Raw genomic sequence first — 21,487 nt, forward strand, 5'->3', positions numbered from 1 at the left:
GTAGTCCTTTACTATACCTGTTTGTCGGAGCTTAGTGAGACGACCCAAAAAATTAGATTCTCAGTCAAAGTGATCACATATGGCTTTTGAGAACATGTTCCAAGTTGCTCTCCCTGGATAACATTTCTGATGCCACTGCCACCACTGCCATCTCTCTTGGTCCAAGTAAAAGGCTCCCACATGTAGTTTAGTTTCATCTTTGCAGATATCATTAAGGGAGAAATATTGTTCCATTTGTGCTACCCATACTGTAGGGTTAGAGCCATCAAATTTGTACATGTCTAGCTTGGGTGTCCGGTGGTTGGAATGGTGGTGATTTCCATGGAAGTGAATGTGATGGTTGGATTGTCTGTCTATGTGTTCATCAAAATTAGTCTCCTCTCGATGAGACTTTGTTATAAGGTCTGTTAGTCATGAGATTTGTTTGGTAATATTGTCCTAGAATTTGTCGAACCTTTTTTTAAGGTGTTCAACCCTCTCAGCAGCCATAACTTGAGATCTGGTACCTAGCATGCACCAAACCTAGTCAATTAATTAAGAGTAGTCTTCTTGGAAAGAGGGCGAGGTCGGGAATCTAATGGCGTGGGTCACTTGAAGTCGCGTTGGAAAAAAAATTGGGACCACCAGAAAATTGGGGGCTTACAAGTGAATGATACCATTGCGACCAGCTCATCACCCTAAAGCTTATGGGCCAAGTCTCTTGCAAGCATCCCGGACTTCGAAAGTAGTTTTACTCCCCGCTGATCAATACTACAATAGCTAAATTCTAGAAAGCTTTATCCTACCCAATATCCTGCGAAAATCAGGCCTGGACTGTAGTAACATAAATCCCAAGGTCTTGGTACTGTCAAATGTGCTGCGACAATCTGATCTGGACTATGGTGGCCAGAACCCTCACTACACAGAAAGTCTGATCTGCATTGTGAAAACCCCAGTTGTTGAATCTGATTTGTACGGCGACAATAGAACCCCAAATGTGGAATATGATCTGGAAGATAAAGTAGAGGGTGATCTTCAGATAACAGAGGGAACTATGGTCATAAAGGAGTGTTAGGTGCTACAAATTGCAATATACGCAGGGGTCCAACAATAGTACTCGGCCCAAGGAGGATCGACCAGACCCTTAGTCGCACTACTCAACTACCCTATTGTACGTGCGAGTAATATCCCTGATTGTTGTTCTCAGTGTACTGTAGTAGCAAGACAACCGAAGACTTATCTAAGGTTAGGTTTCAAGTGAGCCTGGGGGGCTTCCTATATACCAAAGGGTACGTGGAAGTGTAGTTCGTGTGTGGTTCTGTCTAATGCGCTACTACTCGAAAGCATACCCACAAGGGTTACAAGGGAGTCCAACAACTGTGACCACCTCTTCTGTTCCTACGTGCATACTTCCCCAAATCTGCAGATTTATGCACTCAAGGATAGATCTCATGGTTTAAAGACATCAGAAGACGTCTCTAGCCTAAAAAAAATCTGCGAAAATTGGAGGTACAACTGGCCCTGGAAAGTGCTCTGATACCACTTGTTATGCTCTTGGCCTACAAGAAATCCAGAATACCAGAAATATGAAGAAATATAGCCCATAACATAAAATTATCACATGAAATGAGAAAAAATGTAAAGTATTTTATTATTCAGAAACAAATTCAATGTTCACTTGCCTCTTTGAGGGGGAAACCTCCAACAGAGCAGAGCTCAATTACAATAAGACTTGGTGATCTTTCCCTTACTAACTAAGATTATTATTTATAGCTAAATGACATCTAAAACCCTAACTACTAGTGGTCCCTTGCATAACATGAGTTAACACTTTATTTATTAACTATGGCTCATTTACAACTAACTATGGTCCCTTTTCTCTATTATTAATGTGAGGCTTTATTGACTCTCTAACTAACTATGACTCTGACTCGACCTATTGGGCTTATTACATAAATAAAGGGGTTAGGGTTGGACCCTAACAATTTACACCAAATTACAGTCATAAGACAAGTAGACCCCGCATGGTGGTGGAAGAAGATCTAGAAGCTCATTTTTCCAATAAAATGCTAGGTATTTCTTTGGTGTTTAAATGAAAATAAAGTTCTTACATGGGATAACCTACAAAAGCGACAAAAAGAGGGTCCTAACTGGTGTATCTTATGCAGGGATCTTGAGGAGTTTGTAGCACATATGTTTATTCACTACCCATTCACTATGAGCATATGGGCTAGAGTAAATCAAACCTTGAGCTACAATGTGGTGTGGAGGGGTGGCTCCTTCCTTGAAGCCTGGAAGTCCTACTGGGACTCATCCAATGATGTTGTTGTCAAAAACATATCGCCTCTTTCTTGTTGGGGTGTATGGTTGTCAAGAAACAAGGCCACCTTTTGGGATCAATATTATGCTCTTGATCTTGTTACTGCCAAATTTGTGTAATTTATTCTCTTTTTCCATCCTTTGATGCTCCATAGGCTCCCTGGATCATCATTGAAGAGACTATAAATCACTTGGCTCCTTGGGCATACTTTGACAGAGCATCCATTGAAAATGATTTGTGGTAGGGGTTGAATATTGCATCTAAATGATCATCATCTCCTCAAATCTCATATTGGTTTGGGCAGGGGCGCTAATGATTTTGCAAAGTTTTTATCCGTTAACCTTCTCCTTTGCTTGTGTAGAAATTCCTTATAGATTCAAACTGCAGATTGTAATATGCTAAAACAATTGACTTGAATATACTCTACTCACCAGTAGAAATAATAAATGATCGATGAAATCACGAAGCATATAAGGGAGAGAATTCAGTCACACATAACACAATGATTTTTTGGGGAAAACCACAGCTAAAAACCTCTGCTATTTATATATTGCATTAATTAGAAAATATGAGAAGATTACAATGCTTTTCTCAAGCCCGAGCAACCTATGCACTATCTCTATCTATCTCACTACTTCCTAGACAAGCTCAAGCCAATACTTAGCCAAATTCTTGCTTTCCCAAGTCCCTATTTCCTTGTGTTGTTCCCTTGGGAATTAACCCCTATTTAATTGGGAAATTCCACAATTATGAATTGTACAATCCTCATAGGCCTTCCTCTGATTGCATGCACCATCAGTTTAATTTAGATGATTTTACAACTGATAGTACATTGTCCCTGAACTCCAATCTCAACTGGGTCTTTCTTTGATCTGACATGCATGAGTTAATTATGAGGGAATATTCAGTTTACTGGTTGATCAATGCAGGCAACACCCCACTACTGCAAATTTCACCCCACTACAGCAGGTTACACCCCACTGTTCAACGGGCAGCACCACACTGTACATCAGGCAGCAACACACTCAACTGCAAGTTACACTGCAGTATTGTAGGTTACACCCCATTGTTCGGCAAGCAACACCACATTGTACATCAGGAAACACCACACTCTATTGCAGGTTACACCCCACTACTAGACCTCCCTCTAATTCCTCCATGAGTTGGAACTAGTTTAACTGACTTTAACACAGTTAGACAGAATTAAATAATTACAGCTCAAAATAAACTCAACTAGTGCTCCTAATTGTAGTAGACACTCTACATGACTCTAGTTAGATCCTCAACTCGAATTAACTAAGCTAACTAAGTAAAATTAACTTAGTTAACTATTACAAGTTGTCATGAGATGTGGAGTTACAATTTTATTACCAATTTAATTCAAGGACAAAATTAAATTAGGATTTTCTTGTTGCATTTTCAACACTCCCTCTCAACAAAAAAGGGATTATCTGCTACCCCGATCTTGCCTTTGTGAAACTCGAATTTGCATCTTGACAATGCCTTTGTCAAAATATTTACATCCTGCTCCTTTGTAGGAATGTACTCCAACAACATGATTCACCTCTGTACACAATCTCGTAGATGGTGATACCATATGTTGATATGCTTGGACGATCGTGAAAAACTGAATTCTTAGAGAGTTTGATACTCTGATTGTCATAGTAAATCACTGTAGGATCCATCTGCTGACCAAGTAACCCAACAAGGATCTTCCTCATCTAGTTAGCCTCACAAGTTGCTTGACTAGCAGCCATGTACTCTACTTTTGTTGAACTGAGTGCAATTGATCTATGCTTCTTGTTGTACCAAGAAACAACTGTTGACCCAATATTGAAGATTCCCCCTGAAGTGCTCTTCCTGTCGGATAGAATCCCTACCCAATCTGCTCTGTGAAGCCTTGAAGCTTCACGCCCTTTGTTCGTCTGTACCAGATATCAAACTGAGTGGTGCCTTTGAGGTATCTCAACACATGTTTAGCTGCCTTCCAATAGAGTTTGGTTGGCTTAATCATGGCTTGGCTAAGTTGGTTAACTGAAAAAACACATGTTCGGTCGTGTGTTCACCAAATACATAAGTGAACCCACAAGCTGTCTATAAATAGTAGCCTCCACTACTTCACCTTAAGTAGCATCTTCCTTCCTCCAATTACTTGCTAGAGGAGTCTGCAGGTTTGTTGCTCTCCAAAGTGGAACTTCTTCAATATCTCACTCGCTGGCATACTTGCCTTGAGAGACAAACAATTCCCCATCTCCTTGCCAGAATCCCATACTAATAAAGTAATGCATGAGCCCCAGGTCCTTCATCTCGAATTCTCTTGCAAGATCCTCTTTGCAAGATTTTATCAGCTTCTCATCATCTTTTAGAATCAAATCATTGACATATAATAATATAATCAACAATTTACCTTCAACCAAAATATGGTAAAGGTTTGCATTTGCTTCACTTTTGGTGAAGCCCAACCTGGTGAAATAGTTGTTAATCTTGGTGTACCAAGCATAAGGTGCTTGTTTTAGTCCATACAATGGCCCAACCTGGTGAAATAGTTGTTAATCTTGGTGTACCAAGCATAAGGTGCTTGTTTTAGTCCATACAACGCTTGCTTGAGTCTACACACATGCAACTCTCTGTTGAAGGTCTCAAATCCTTCCGACTACTCACTATACACCTCTTCCTCACTCATACTATCAAGGAATTCTGTCTTCACATCTATCTGATGTATCTTCCATCCCATCTGCGCTGACAGTGCCAGAATAGAACTGATTGAAGAGTACATTGTTACTGGAGCAAAGGTCTCATCGTAGTCAATTCCAACCAGCTAAGAGAACACTCTGGGCACAAATCCGGCCTTGTGTTTGTCCACACTCCCATCTATTGCTTGATTTACCTTGTAAAGCCATCTGGAACTCACCACTGACTTGCCTGCTGGTCTTCGGACCACTTCTCAAACATTGTTTCTGATAATGGATTCATACTTCTCAACCATGGCATCAACCCATACTAGTTGTTGCACTGCTTCCTCGAATGAGGATGGCTCAATCTCTACACTCTCGCTCATCAGAGCCATGTAGCCAGTGTACCGATTTGGTGACCTCCTCTGCCTACATTGTGATGTGGGTGATCCCACATTCTCTCTAGCATCATGCATCAATCTGTCAGCCTCTCTGGTGTGCTTCCTTCCATATTTGTAAGTATCTGCATGAGTGGGTGCTTCCACTCTCTGCTCCTCTACATGTAGCTGCTCCACATCATCCTGAGGTTCCTCCTTTGGAGCTAAAAGCTCCTCATCTACATGTAATTGAGGCTCCCTCTCAAGGTAACATCTCATGGCCTTCTCTTCATTGAACTTCACATCTCTACAAACCACTGTCATCCCGTTGGAGGGCAGGTAGACCCGATAGTTATGAGGTGTGTCAGTGTACCCCACAAATATGCCTAGCTTAGCTGTTAGCTCTAGCTTTTTCCATGCATCCTTAGTAACATGAAAGTAGACTGATGAACCAAAGATCCTAAAGTGTGCCACATTTGGTTTCTTAGTTGAAAAATATTCTTTTGGTGTACTCATTTCGAGAATTCGATGAGGGGTTTTGTTCTACAAATAAACAGTTGTGTTGCATGCTTTTTCTCATAAGTGCAACGGTAGGCCCTGATCTTGTAACATCGCCCATGTAGCTCCCACAATACTTTTGTTCTTCCTTTCATCCACCCCATTATGCTGAGGATTATGAGGTGCTATTAACTCCCATTAAATGCCTTCCGATGCACATAAGTTCTTGAATTCATTCGAGACATATTTTCCACCATTATCACTTATGTGAGCTTTAGCTTTCCTGCTAGTATCTTTCTCGACAAGTGCTTTAAATTCACAAAATTTAGCGAACATATGATCTTTCTTATGCATGAAGAAAATCCAACACTTATGAGAAAAATCATCAACAAATAACACATAATACCTGTGCTTGGTCAAGGATCACTTGCGCTCAACTGTATTTATCATGAAAGAAAGCTTTGGTGTACTTCCCCAATTACACCCTTTGCATATGTCTCTCCGCTCTAGTGTACCCTTGGGAAGTCCTATAGAAATTTATTGCATGATCTTCAAATCTCCATGGTGCAAGTGACCCAATCTTCTATGCCACAGCTCATCGATGTCTCGGCTCTGCACCTTCTTTGCTTTTGTGCTCAAAGCAGCGTAGTCTTCTACATCCAATTTGTAGAGGTTCTTCACCTGAACCTCGATCTGCTTCACCTGTCCTGAGGCTATGTGATGATGGAAATCCTTTCCCTTGCTAAATATCACATTATAGCCATGGTCCTCCAACATGGCAACTGAACCAAATTCTTCTTCAAACTCAAAACATACATGACATATTTTAATTTGAGAGGAGAACAAGACTTCCTCTAAAAGGTAGCAATACTGATGTTGGTCGAGCTATACCTCTCATCATCTCCCATCTCGATGTGCATCTGGAGGTCCTTCTCCTCCAAGTTACTAAATAACTCTTTGTTGTCGGTCATATGAAATGAGGCTCCACTATCTAGGTATAACACACTACCCATCACCAATGCCACCATGCAAGTGATGATGATGAAATCTAGTTCGAATTGTGAAGTAAGAGCTTCACCTTGTGCTCCTCTTGAGGGATTCTTGGAGTCAGTTTTTGATTTGTAAGTCTTGTTGTCATGTAAATTATGGGTTCTGAAAGCTACAAGGGTTTTTGGGCAGTGACCTGGATTATGGGTTTGAAAAGTGGCACAAATCTTCGAGTTGTAGGCACAAGTTTGAGAAGAAAAGTCCCCAGATGCACGCATGCCTTGTTGTGAGAGCGTTTGGAGCCTCCCAGACACACGCATGCCTTGTTGTGCGAGTGTCTGGAGCCTCCCAAACACACCTTTGTCCATATCGAGGGAACATCCAGGGGTTTAATGGTCTAAAACTTAGTGGGATTGGTCATGGGGATGACTAGGAAGGCTTCTGGGAGTCCTGTAGCATGTATATGAGGTCTGTGTAGTGGGTTTCCGTCGATTCCATTTCCTTAACTAACACATAGGGAGTTGAATCATATCATAGTAACTTCTCATCACATGTTTACCTCGGTTGGCCAATTACTTAGGTAAATGTGGGAGGAGGGTCATTAAAACCACACTCGACTGCAGGTTACACCCCACTACTGCAAGTTACACCCCACTATTCGACATGCAACACCACACTATACATCAGACAACACCACACTCGACTGCAGGTTACACCCCACTACTGGACCTCCCACTAATTCCTCCATCAATTGGAATTAGTTTAACTGATTTTAACTTAGTTAGACTGAATTAAATAATTACAACTCAAAATAAACTCACTAGTGCTCCTAATTGTAGGAGATACTCTCTATGACTTTAGTTAGACCCTCAACTCAAATTAACTGAGCTAACTAGGTCAAATTAACTTAGTTAACTAGTACAAGTTGTCATGAGATGTGGAGTTACAATTTTATTCCCAATTTAATTAAAGGACAAAATTAAATTAGGATTTTTTTTGTTGCATTTTCAACAATTTGACTATAGAAAAAGGTTGTTGCACTCTACAAATTTTAAGTGATTCTATGAACCTTGTAAACTGGTTCAATGTAGTATACCTAGGGGGGATAGTATGGGGTACAAAAGGAGGTACCCAAGGGAATAATGTAATAATGGGATGGGCCATAGTAATAAATAAAGTGGTTAAACCGTATCATGTAAGGGACCACAAGTAGTTAGCAATAATGTAATAAGCCCATTGTATTAGATAAATGGTATTGAGGGAACCATGGTAATGACCCATGGTATTGTATGTATGAGACCTATATAGAGGCTAGAAACTCCCCATTGAGAGATGTCAAGGAATATTGTATGGACAAGCATATGGCTTGTGGAGTGTTCTCTTTCCTTAAGGAGTGAATGCATGGTATTGCTCTATCTTAAGGGTTTTGATCAATAAAGAAGCATTTTTATCTATATTCAGATTTTGTTATTTCTAGTGATTATTTACAGTTATTAGGTATATTGGTTTCATTTCATATATTTGCAGGTTAGATCTATAACAAGTGGAAATCACTTGATAATGAGTTTCTGAAGTTATGTTGTGCTGATGAAATTGAGAAACTTTTGTTGGACAAATGGTCTCATACTCGAAAGAAGAAAACCAAAAAACCTAGCAAAGATTTTATTTTTACAGGAAAATATAATGGTCATACTATTGAAGAATTCATAGAAAGAGAAAAGTCATTATGGACAGAACATTGAAAATGTTTACTATCGCTTATAGGATGAAAGAAGACGCTGCCATATGGTGGAACTCACTTGACACCAAGCAGTGGTCGACACATTCGGATGAAGAATTTTGAAAAACTCCTTTTGGACAAATGGTCTCATGCTAGAAAACAGGGGAATGAGACATGTAAGGGGTTATTTTATACTGATATCTCCTTATTACAGGTTCATGGATATATTCAGAAGGAGAAGATCATTGTGTCTATAAATCTTAGTTGCAAGCAAATTTTATAAATGTCAATTTGGCAAAAAAAATTGCAAGTTCTAGCAAAACAAATGGAGCACACACAGGTTAATAATGAGGAGGTGCAAGTTTATAAAGATTTGAAGATTTCTATGGACAAGTATGTATTGCATTCTGATTTTTATGCTTCAGATACTGCTAATGTGGATGTTGTTTTGAGATACCCTTGGATGGAATCTGTGGGTACTGTCAATATTAATGTGCAAAAGAAATTCCTGAAGCTCTGGTATAAAAAGAAGAAAATTATATTACATGATATTTCCATCAATAAATAGGTAGAGTCCAAGGAGGCTGAAGCAGAAAATGTTCCAGGGACTAACACATCAGATGATGAGTCCTTGATGGTCGACAACCAAACACAAACATCAAACTAGGTACGAGAAAAACAGGTAGAGTCCAAGGAGGCTGAAGCAAAAAATGTTATAGGTACAGATACATCAGATAAGGAATCCGTGGTTGAAGTAATATTGGAAGATAAGCAACAACAACAGATGCCACAACATGTACTAGATACCAATCAGGCTCCATTAGGTGGTGAATTAAAGAAAGATACACTGTTGGTTAAAACTTCAACATATCACCACCCACATCACCTCACAAGAAAACAATCAACATGATGGCAACAAATTAGCCACAAGGACAACAACCCCCGCATGACAGATAGAGAGGAGCGACGATCCACCTACTACACATCAACACAGAAGAGCCGCCAAGGTCAACTTCCATCTTAAGTGAGTGAGGCACCAACTAGATCGAGGGTTCACCTTTCTCTTAGATGGCTAGATGCACCTACATGGTACCAGTGGATTACTCTTTTGAGTAGATCTTATTATTTGTGTTCTTCTTATGTTTCGGGGACGAAACATGTTTAAGGGGGGTGGAATGTAGTATACATAAGGGGGATAGTATGGGGTACATAGGGAGGTACCCAAAGGGATAATGTAATAATGGGATGGGCCATAGTAATAAATAAAGTGGTTATACGGGGACCACAAGTAGTTAGCAATAATGTAATAAGCCCATTGTATTAGATAGATGGTATTGAGGGAACCATGATAATGACCCATGGTATTGTATGTATGAGACCTATATAGAGACTAGAGACTCCCCATTCAGAGATGTCAATGAATATTGTATGGACAAGCATATGGCTTGTGGAGTGTTCTCCTTCCTTAAGGAGTGAAGATATGATGTTGCTCTATATTCAGATATTGTTATTTCTAGTGATTATTTACAATTATTAGGTATATTGGTATCATTTCATATATTTGCAGGTTAGATCTATAACATTCAATGTAACTCAAATATGTCACAACCACACACTACTATTGATATTGGAGGAGATCTTTCTCTTAAAACAATCTTTTGATTTTATAACTTGCTGCTATATTTACAAGGAAATGGACACAGTGTGAGACACTTTGTCTAAGGCAAGCATTCAACAAGCTATGGGCATTTAGAAAATCTCAGAACTTCTAGACAGTGACACACATGACTGATATCATTGTCCCTTCATAGAGAGATAATTAGCATATACAAACTTTATTTATGCTCTTTTTTGTTTTATATACAATGACATAATTTTGTGGTCTTTATACGAACTATCCATGATGATAACAATCATATATTTTCTTTTTATATTATGAACACTAGTTAATGACAACAACTAGTGTTATGCATGATGAGAGGCATATTTTTTTTTTTTTTTTTTAAAGGGCTTAACTCCAAAGGCGTCAAGGAGAATTAACCCTGTGACCTTCCGATCGGCAAGATACTTAACATCGGGGATTCGACCAATTGAACTTACCCTCGGAGCTTATCAATTATACACTTTCATATAAGTGCATGTTCTTTTTTTTTTAAATTTTAAAACCATAATTTTGTTGGGATTTTTGACATTGCTTTGTTTTTGGTAAACTTTTTGAGAATGCACAGTGCATTTAACTTCTTCATATAGAAGGAAACAAAAATTAGTTATTTCATAAAATGATAATTTTTTTTAATTAACATAAAGAAATATTACCCTTTTTATAATTATTTATTTATTACGATTCGGAGGAAAATAATTAATAATAATAAAAATTATACCCATTAAAATATATTATGATTTAAAAATAAAAGATAAAAAATAAATTTAATAAATATTTTTTTACTTTTAACTTTATGGAAAATAATTTTATCCTGTATCCTTAATTAATAAAATTCTAAATATTCTAAATATTTGAACGGACAACGAGAACTTGAATTCTAATCGATGCTTCGAAACAAAACTGACTCACATATCGATCGAACTCATGAATATTCATTTCCTTGAATTCCAGCGAGCGCGGACCCAAAATGGACATTCTGTCCCCTGCAGCCCTGCTTGCCAATGGTCTCTGAAAAATATTCCAAAATTGCTACGCTACTGCCTGTGGATTCTATACCAAGAAATAACTATACGTTTTTTCTATACCAGTCAAATCCCAATGGATGGAAAAATCTGCGGTGGATTCGGTCGCTTGGAGTAGCAGTACAATTTTTACTGAGAAATGATAATAATGCAGTCCCCTCTCAACATTCTGAATGCATCAAGTTATCGCACCACACTGGTGACAAATTCCTTAACTCTTCCACGCCTATGGAGCCGTCGGTCATACGGGAATTATACCACCAGGGTCTGGCTTCCACCCAAGCCATTGCTGCAGGTGTTCCAGGTGCACACAATCACCAGGCATTTGCGGTCGAACAGAACGCCTCGGCTTAGAACACGGGCCGGCTCCGATCCTCCCCAGAGAACTTCAGGTACGACGGTCGATACACATCTTTGGTAGATAACTTAGGCTTCGCGTGTTCGAAGCCTCATAGAGACACGTGGGTTGCGTACATTCACGATACAGCACAATGTCTGGCTGTGGATGAAAAGCTAAAAACGAACGAACGAATAAATGTAACATGCATTTGTATGCCAATTACATGTTGAGATTATACCCAGGTTTTTTTACGGTTTATCACCTAGGGTTTTTGAAGTTTGTTCACTTCATATATGCTGTTGCTGTTCAAATTTTTATCTCAACTGAAAAGCATGTTCAAAATGGATTCCTTATATGTTATCGTGGTGTTGCATGGTCTTAAGTTTAATTGGTCGGGGCATTGAATATGGCAGAGAGGGTCTTCTTTCGTTGTATGCATATGTTGAATTTGACCCTTCCCAATATTAAGTTGTCGTGCAAAGTTTTGAGCTGACGAAGCTCAGTGCTCAAATGCAATACAATATTTGAGAATTGTTGCAAAACTGCTTATTTGGGAAGGCCGAAGCTGTTTTATCATGATTTCGGTAGTTGGCTCGGAATCCGACTCGGACTTGAACAATACTCCAGAGTCTAGATTTCTTCTTGGACTGACTCAAACTCGGGGATTTTTTGATTTACCGAGTTTTTCGAGTCACAATTCTGAGTCAAACCTTTACTCTTTGGCCACGCCGTGTCGGCCCCCAAGCCATCCGAGGCTGGTAACTTATTTTCCTTTTTATTGTCAGATTAGCTTGGTGTGAAGCTTGCCCATCTCCATTATGAGAATATTACAATGAAATGTAGTCTGCTTACGATTACCGGGAGCACCATTCGATAAGAAACTGTGACTAGTGTTATCTAATCAGCCAAGTTCTCCCAGGACTTGCAGCAGGCCCCATCTGCATGGAGGCCTTCTTGTACAGGCGAGACAGCCCACTTGCACAGATGATATGGTCCATGAAAGGTGAAACATGTCTTTGGGGATTTGAACCGTGGTGGTAGTGTGAAACACACCCTCTTTACTATTAAAAGAAGACCCTACTGACAGAATTTGCTAACTTTGGGTTTCTGGTTTTCATAAAATTTGGTAACTTTGGGGTTTATGGGTTTCACAAAAGCATTGAAGTCTTGCTTTCACAAGATTGGCTTTGAAAAACTTAATGCTAATGCATTTTGAGCCACCATTGGTCAATGAATGATTCCATCTGGACTAATATACTTGCATATGCGTATAGCAATTAGTAGAGAATCCTGCATTAATTTTGGTGTTTTGTTACTGGAATTCTTCTGGTTTCTGTTTCAATAATGCCATTTGAATGTTCTTCTCCAAGTTCCATTATCATTCTTACCAAACTAGTAGAACATTGTCAGACATGATCTCTCAGTTGGAACTTGATAAATCGGCGTCTCTTCCAACAAGACGAAGATCTGTCAGTGCGATATTTTGGCTTCTGCTTCTCAACATTGGAATCTATGTGGCAGATCATTGGTTACGGGTAACGTTACATGTCTCCCTGTGATAGGTGTAAGTTTGTTGACTTGTCTATTGCATATATTTTGCTGGTATGTCTCTTATAAAATACCCTTGAATTTTATAAGCCTTGAGAAGAATAGGTCTAAATGCAGTCATGCACCAGTCATGATCAAAATGATATGTTAAGTGCTGCCAGAAAGTAGATTTTATTGAAAAGAAATGTCATGTTAGCTTTCTTGGTAGGTTTGAGTAAGCTTGAGTTTTGCAAGTAAATATTCTTTAATTGATTATGTAATAAGTTGATAACCCTTCCAGATTGGTGAGGGCTTGCATGGGTCAAAAGATTGCTGCTTCATGTCTTTTGCCTATTGAAGAGCATTTAAAAGTTGGAACTGATTAGATATTTCTTTGATATCATGATCATGGGTATTTTTTTCTCCAGTTTCCGCCAATCAGATGTCTCTATCTTTATCACGACTTGCCAAACTGGTACCAGTTCATTACAGCGACATTTTGTCATGTTAATTGGTGAGGCATTCAACGTACTCTAAATAATTTTTTTGTTTGCTTTTTTATCTTCTATTCTTCCATTTTTTTCCCACAAAAGATCATAATTTTATTATTTGAAACAACATAATTACATTTGATAGAATGTCTGTTGACATTTTCATAAATTCAACCTATAGGGCATAGTAAATAAACTCCTCCCAAGTCACCAAAATAGAGGAGCAGTTTATAAACTGTTTACATATATCTTTCTGTTATCTTCCACCACTCACATAGATGTTCTTCTATTCTCCCAATTAATGTCTTCACTGGCAATTTGACACTGCAGAAAACAGTGAGGTAAATTTTTTCTTTGTTTTCTAAAAGAAGAGGTTATATACCATTAACTGTCAGGAAAGTTTTATACTTTGCTTTCTGAAAGAAGAAAAGGTTCTATATATTTTTTGAGGATTCTTGTTTCTGTTCACGGACTTGATTTCGAGTAATATATGCTTGTTGGTTTTCCTCCCGATTTTGCAGGAGCCACCTTTCCAGCAACTTGTTTTTCTTGTACATTTTTGGTAAGCTTTTACTTTCTCTACCATAGTTTGTAATAAACTGGAGAGGTTGCATCACTCTCAAACATTGTAGTCTCCTAAATCATGCCAACATGTCCTCTTGGAATTCAGCTTCTAAATTCATGCTTGTATTACAGGCAAATTGGTTGAGGAGGAGGGAGGAGGTTTTGCATTATGGCTTTCTTACCTGGTTACAGGAGCTGGAGCAAATTTCGTTTCATGGCTCATTCTTCCCAGAACAGTAGTGTCTGTTGGAGCATCTGGTGCTGTCTTTGGACTATTTGCTGTTAGCGTTCTTGTCAAGGTTTGTGTTGTTATGAGATACTTTGCAGCATTTTTTTCTAGATAACTTTGTGTCTGTTGGTAGCATTTTTTCTAGATAACTTGCCTATTGAAATGTTAAAAGTTTCTATCAACAGGGCCTCATAAATTCATGTATTGACTGCAGATAAGTTGGGATTGGAGAAAGATTCTAGAAGTCCTTATACTTGGCCAGTTTGTCATTGAAAAAGTAAGGACTATTTGATTAGAATTTCATATGAGTTCATTTCTGCCCCCTCTCTTCTATTTGATTCAGTTACAATTTACTTTATTAGAATGCCAAATCATCTTATTGCTGTTCTGGTGTTGTGTTCTTTTAGTCCGTTGTTGGAAGAAAAGCAGTCCTTTATTGTGCATAACAATAACAAAGAAATGATATAGATATGTCGTAGTCTTTATATATAAGGGAACCATGCAATGGAGAAATACTGCAAGGATAGATTAAACCTCAAAGGAGTTCTAGCACAAAATATTAGAGTTATTTTGAAGGACCTTTACCTTTTTCTCTTTTGGCTATATTGTGGCATAGTGGTATTATTCAGATTTGTATTGAACCAATAATATAACACTAATGTGGAGATCTCATCTTCCCAAATCAGGGGAATGGATTTTTTGCTGGGCATATTTCAAAGCCTCTGGTGGGGGGAAGTTCTTATGCAATTTTTGCAGTAGACCCGTAAATTGGGGGATGAATCATTGTTAGGATATAGGTTTATGCATTTGTAATAAAGTCACTTTATGACTTTAGGTGATGTTCATGTTCACTTTTGATGTAAAACGGTACATCTCACATTCATAAGTGTGAAATGACTTGCTTAGTGAACAATGATATATAAGGAGGTAAACTCATTGTAATAAATGCACCAATTATTCAATGATAATATTATATGGTGTTATTGTGAGTATCTTCTTTTGACCTTACTTATTTAACTCAACCCTATCTAGGCCCTATCCAAAAGGACTATCTTGTTCTGAAAGGCCTGATTTTGTTGCTGGAGTATTTCAGTTTGCTTAGCAAAATTGGCCTCCATTCTTTTCATGGCATCAGATAGGCCATCATCTCATTTTCGAAAGTAGTAGTGTTAACAAAATTCTTCGTAGGCTCAATCTTAGTCCTAGAGGAGGTAGCTTGGCTAGCCTTGCCAGATGTAGACATTCATTTCATTGGGCATAAACAAGGTTTGCATGCTCTTGTTATCTCAAGTGAAAAGCAATTTCTCCATCATGAGCATGTAAATAATAGATGAAAATAGCATGCTCTGCGCATTTTGAGATTTTGGTCAAAATTTTACATAGTTTGAGAGAATCTCTTGTTGAACTCCTCCATATTCTTATTCTCATTCTTCTTTGCTGAATTGAGAGCAGCTAACAAATTTGTACCATCCTTCTAATTACCACATTTTCCCATAAAAACATTCTCTAACTCAGCAAGTGTTTGAATTGTATTTGCAGATAAAGAGATAGACCAATCTTCTGCATCTTCTTCTAAAGAAAGGGAAAATAACCTCATCTTCAGATCCAAAGTTGATTTGTTGCCTCGCAATCAAAACTTTAAAAGCTCTTTAATGATTTGTTGCGGACACAACATTATTCCCTTGGAAATGTAATGTCCCCTAGGGATTAATTGGCCCAAGGGATGAAGTAGCCTATCGGTCCCCATAGGCTATAGTCCTTGATAAAGGGGAAAACCCCAAAATACCCAGTTTTTGGGCAAGTTTGTGGCAGCTGTGGCAAAAAAGCCCAAAATTGGGGTTTGATGTGAACCCCACTCAATTAATTAGGAGAAAATCCCCTCAAGGAAGTCCATAAATACAAGAGGGTTGTATTCACTTGAGGCATGAATTGGATTGGATCATTTGTCTCTGTTTTGTTGAGCCCGATGCCCTGAGGGTTTAAGACCCCATTTCTCTCCTTGGCCAAGTTTTGGTGGAGGTGATCCCATGCTACCTAGTCACTTTTCTTTGTTCTGGCACCAGCGAATTATCTATTCTGGAAGAGCAGTGATATTTTTTTGAGAAAATTCTGAAGCAAGTCGACCAAATTACCTTAAGGGCTATTCGAATCTGTGCTGGGAAAATAAGGGACAAACTTTCTGAAGGGGAATGGGATTTTGAGGCTGAATTCGATGCCAGAATATCCTCTGAGAATTTGCTGAAGGAATTAGGTCAGGTTTAGGTAGCAGTGAGTTACCTGGCTGCAGGAGCTGCAGCCGCAGGGGGCTGCGGGAGCTGCAGCTGCAGGGGGCTGCAGTCAAAACTCTCTGATTCTCGTGTGAATCCTCCCGAGACAGATCAGTGCCATCTTCTGAAGCAGTCCGAAGTTATGAACGTATATCCTTAAGGCTGTTTCGGGTGGTTTGACTTGACATTTGGCAGACCAAGCCTCTTGGAATAATCGCAGGCTCTGAGACAGATTTAGAATAAGATTTCCTGAGGCAATGAGAAGATGGAATTAGCAGAATCGACTAGCAATCTGAGGAGTTTATCTGTGATCAGTGACCCTTGGTTAATCTCCTTGTAGCAAACTCGGCCTGAGGATATTCACCATTTCTGCTGCCCAGAATTGGCAATGGATCACTAGCTGGGCACAATTTTGTCCGTGAACTTGTATACACCGTCCAGGTCATTATTAGATAGGGCCTAAGGTTTCATTGGTTACGTTCTGTTGAATTTGGAACTGGTTATTGATTGGCTGAACTGCAAGTACTGTTGATGAACTATTGCATTATCTGTGGTTAAAAGAGTAGTGATATTGTTGTGATTCATATCATCTATACTATTAAAGAATTGTTGTGTCATTACAGAATGGACAAAAGAATTTTTATTGAGAAACCCTTGTTATTTGAGAGAAAACCCTAGTGTGAAAATTGCTCTTGAACATTGTAATGGTATTAGAGCTGGCTCACCCTGCCAGCCTGAGTAATTGGGTTGATGTCACGAACCTAGGACCTTCAGGAAGTTTTCAATGGAAGATTGGCAGAAGCAGCCTTGGGAAAAGACGAGGCAAGTCAGGGCCACTCAATGTCAACAGAATTAACAACTGTTAAATCAGTTTCTTGCCCAGTTTGGGAATAATGAAGGTGTTCCCATTCAACCTAATACCCCTGGACCGACTAGCTCTAGGACAACCAATCAGAAGACTTCCGAACCTTGTCTTGCCCAATACCCGGATGGGCAGAAAATAGGGAATTATGGACCACCACAACAGAACAACGATACCTCAGATTATTGGCGGTACTACAAATGCTAAAAGTGGAGACTCGGGAAGCCCTAACCTTTCGGGAGTTCTGTGACATTAAGTACGAAGGTAGGCCCAGAAATAATGACAAATGCACACGAAAAATGTAGTGGCCAGTACACCTCAACATGTGACAAAGCCATTTGGCACTCTTCAGGCAATGCCTCAAGAGTCAAATGACCATTGGTCAAAGAGGGGAATCTCTTCATTTCGTTCAACATGGTACGTCTAGCTTGGCAGTTAATGCAAAACCTGTGCAAGTAACATTTCTGTGGGCTTCAAAGGCCAGATGGTAACGTTGAGGCATCTGCTCATAAAGAAGAAGAGAGAACAAAGGAGCAGCAGGCAAAAGCTCTTGCGGAATTGGAAAAGTTGGACAAAAGAGCTACAACATCTTAGAAAGAGAAAGAGACTGAAAATGATAGCCAGCCTGAGAAGAGTAGCTGTTCAGAAATTTTTTTATTAAGTCACGCTGACAGTCCTCAACAAGGTACAGGACATGGTCAAGAAGCATTGTCTGCAAAGGTGGTTGCTGATGTTTTTGGTGGTGCATGTGTTAAAATGGACAAGGACATTTCTACAATACAAATGGATCAAGCTGCAGGCCCTGATATAGGTGAGGAAACTGAGGAAAACAAAAAGGTTGGAAGTATGGCTGCTTCTGAGATAGTTGGATTGGATTCTTGCAAAAACTCAGATGCCTCATTTGTGTCAAAGCAATGCCAAAACAGTGAGACTTCTATACAGACTCTAACTGTGCTTCTAGGGAAAATTGGTAGTAAAGAGGATTCAGGCAGGTTGAAGGCAAATATATTACAGAGGTTGGAAAAGCTTGAGTTAGAACTTGATCTGACTGGAAAGAGTATGCAAAGCTCGAGGTTCAACCTGAAGTTCATTTCTCATCAAATGTCTCAGTGAAAAATGACTCAATGGTGGATGTGGCTAGAAACTTAAGCGTGGTTGAGGTTCAACTTGATGTGCATACCCTGGGACAAAAGGATGACATGGGAGAAGTTATCTATACCACAGAGGCGAGGGAAGCAGGAAAGGAAGTGGCTGATGATCAGATAGGCATGTCATCCTCAAGAATTCAGGAAAATTCTTTATGTCTGCAATGTGCACAGCAAGACTGATCCCAAGCAGTCATCATTTGAAGTTCATTGTTCATTGCCTTTTGATTCTTTTCCTACGACTTCTGTAAGTAGTAAAGGAGAGGAAAGGAAGATATTTGTGGATATCTTCTTGTCGTATAACAAGAACTTCCAGAAAATTGCATCCTTTATGGAGCCCAAAACTGTTGCTGATTGTATTGATTTTTACTACAGGAACTAGAAACTTGATGAATTTGAGATGGTGCGGTGTAGGCGGTGGCTTAAGAACCATAGGGATTATTCACCTCCAAGTTCCAATGAATCGAAGGAAGGAAATGATGGCTATTTCTGTTGATAATCTGCCTAGTGACATTGGCAGGGTTTCTCAAAGCAGGTTAAGCATGAATGTAGACAACAATCAATTTGTCTCTGTTGTTTCAAGCAACTTTGATAACCCTCCAGGAAATGCAGGTTCTGTTACTGAAAAAAAATGTGACTATAAAACATTCCAATAAATTGAACACTGTTTAAACTTTAAAGTCCACGACTTGTAACAACATTCACAGAGGAATTTGACTCCCAGTGGATGGACCATAAGAGGCAGTTTTTTGTGGCTGCCCTTGTAATGTTTGGTAAAGACTTTAGGAATATCTCTCGACTTGTTGCAAAAGAAGTGAGGGGCGGTGCAAAGCCCTTTTCAGTAAAACTCACAAGCGACTTGAACTTGACTGGGTTCTGGAAACCTCTCAAATAGGTATGCATGAGGCCTCAGAACAAGAAGTAGGAGGATATACTGAAGATCTTAATACTGCAACAACCCTAGAAGCTTCAAAGTGTAGGGAGATGGGTGGAATGCAAGACGGTGTGAAAGATGTAAATGTAACAAATGTTGGTGAATGTTTACAATTAGTTTGTGAAGCCATTGCTGCAGTAGATTCAAAAGAGGAACCATTGATAGCTGAATCTAAAGACACTGAAAAATGTGACGACAAACAGAATATTGAAGATGAAAGATCAACTGCTTTAATCACAGAGTTGCAGGATGATTTACCATAGAACACTAAGAAGAAGGCTTTCAGCCATGGTATTGAGGATGTAACTGGAAGTGCAGTTGAAGTTATTCCATTATCCTTCCCCAAACCCCTCTCTAAACTAAAGGATGAAAAAGTTGACTATCCTGGTATAACTACAGACTTTGTTGCCGAGCCAGAAACTTGTGGACATGTGGAGGGTGCTCAAGATCAACAGAAGGCCCATGTGGATGAGAAAATTCCAAGCACACCCTATTTGAAACACCCCATTTTAAATTTGGGGGAGGTATACTTAATATGTTTTCTCTGTACCAGACCAACAGGACTTATAGTCCTAGTTCATATCCAAAACGAGATGATAACCAAGGATATCAACATGGATATCCTTCAAATTAGTGTTGATAATATCATCGAAATATCACCGAGAAAATATCATGATATTTCGGCAAAATATTGCGCTACGACCATAAAAATTGCCAAGCAAGCTGGGCTGCGGCTAGAAAAGCGATTTTTGTCATTTCATTTGCTCATTTTGGTTTTTGAGTCTTGGAGAAGGAAGGGGAAGAGCTTTGTGGTGATTGTCAAGGAGGGATTGAGGATCAAACAACCATTATCACCACCAACTAAGAATTTTTTGTGAATCAAAGATTGAAGAATAATGAGACAGTCAACCTTTATCACCACCAACTAAGAATTTTTTGTGAATCAAATATTGAAGAATAGTGAGACAAATTTCATTTCTTCCATTAACAGGTATGTTTTTTAAGAAGCGGGTAGCATTTTCATTAAGATTTCTGGAAACGGGCCAAGTCCCTTTCAAAACTTAGATATGAACTATCTGTATTTTTCCTTTCGATACACAGAGTATGGACCCTCTTGCTACCACGATTATTTACATATGTTTTATAGAAGGAGCATAGTTTTAAAACTCCGACTCCGACTCCGACTCGGCCAAGGGTCGACTCCGACTCCGACTCCGACTCGGCCAAGGGTCGACTCCGACTCCGACTCCAACTCGGTAACGACTCGGCCGGCTCGATTTCAATGACTCGATCGTGTTGTAAAAAATACATTAAATATTTTTTTATTTATAAAAACACATAATTTTAAAGATTTTCATTCATGTTTCCAAACACACAGCATTAGAATATAGATAGAACACAACATATGATCAAAGTAGGCTCATGAATATATCCATTATATCAAAATGGCACCCAGTGCATTGTCCAATACATAACGATGATGATATAGAGATCAAAACAAAAACACATAACCAAGGAGGCTATAAATGGCCTCTACAACAAAAGTCTGTGACTAGTACTACTGGCTATTGCTAGAGTTTCCAACATCATCTGGCTTAGTGTTACTTGGGAGCAGGAGCGAAAGTGGGAGCGAGAGCGAAAACGGGAGCGGGAGCGACATTTTCAGAAGCTCCTGGTTTGGGAGCAAATCCCAGAGGAGTTCGACAACCAATGTCACTAACATCAAGGTACATAGAGGGATTGGTGCTCTTGATTAAATACGAGTTCCATACCCTAATACATGACAACCTTCAATGGAAACATTGCAATCCTCCAATCCTGAAATCCTAAAAAACTGATAAGTCTGATGGATTTTGAATGAAATCTAAAATTCTACTTTCTCCATATGAA

At 39.1% G+C, this 21,487-nt stretch overlaps 1 protein-coding gene across 1 annotated transcript in view; it reads left to right on the plus strand.

Moving 5' to 3' along the window:
* Positions 1-11,131: 11,131 nt before the first annotated feature.
* Positions 11,132-21,487, plus strand: part of LOC149259793 (rhomboid-like protein 11, chloroplastic) — a 100,707-nt gene continuing 90,351 nt past the window's right edge. The window contains exons 1-6 of the mRNA XM_089419122.1: positions 11,132-11,630; positions 12,989-13,113; positions 13,534-13,619; positions 14,118-14,158; positions 14,293-14,459; positions 14,604-14,666. Of these exons, the coding sequence (XP_089275248.1) occupies positions 11,378-11,630; positions 12,989-13,113; positions 13,534-13,619; positions 14,118-14,158; positions 14,293-14,459; positions 14,604-14,666 (735 nt within the window). The 5' untranslated portion in view covers positions 11,132-11,377. The remainder of the gene's footprint in view (positions 11,631-12,988; positions 13,114-13,533; positions 13,620-14,117; positions 14,159-14,292; positions 14,460-14,603; positions 14,667-21,487) is intronic.

The sequence above is a fragment of the Pinus tabuliformis genome, chromosome 6 (assembly GCF_031772625.1).
Source record: "Pinus tabuliformis cultivar Carrire ecotype Pingquan chromosome 6, CPIR1, whole genome shotgun sequence".
In the NCBI taxonomy this organism is placed as follows: Eukaryota; Viridiplantae; Streptophyta; class Pinopsida; order Pinales; family Pinaceae; genus Pinus; species Pinus tabuliformis.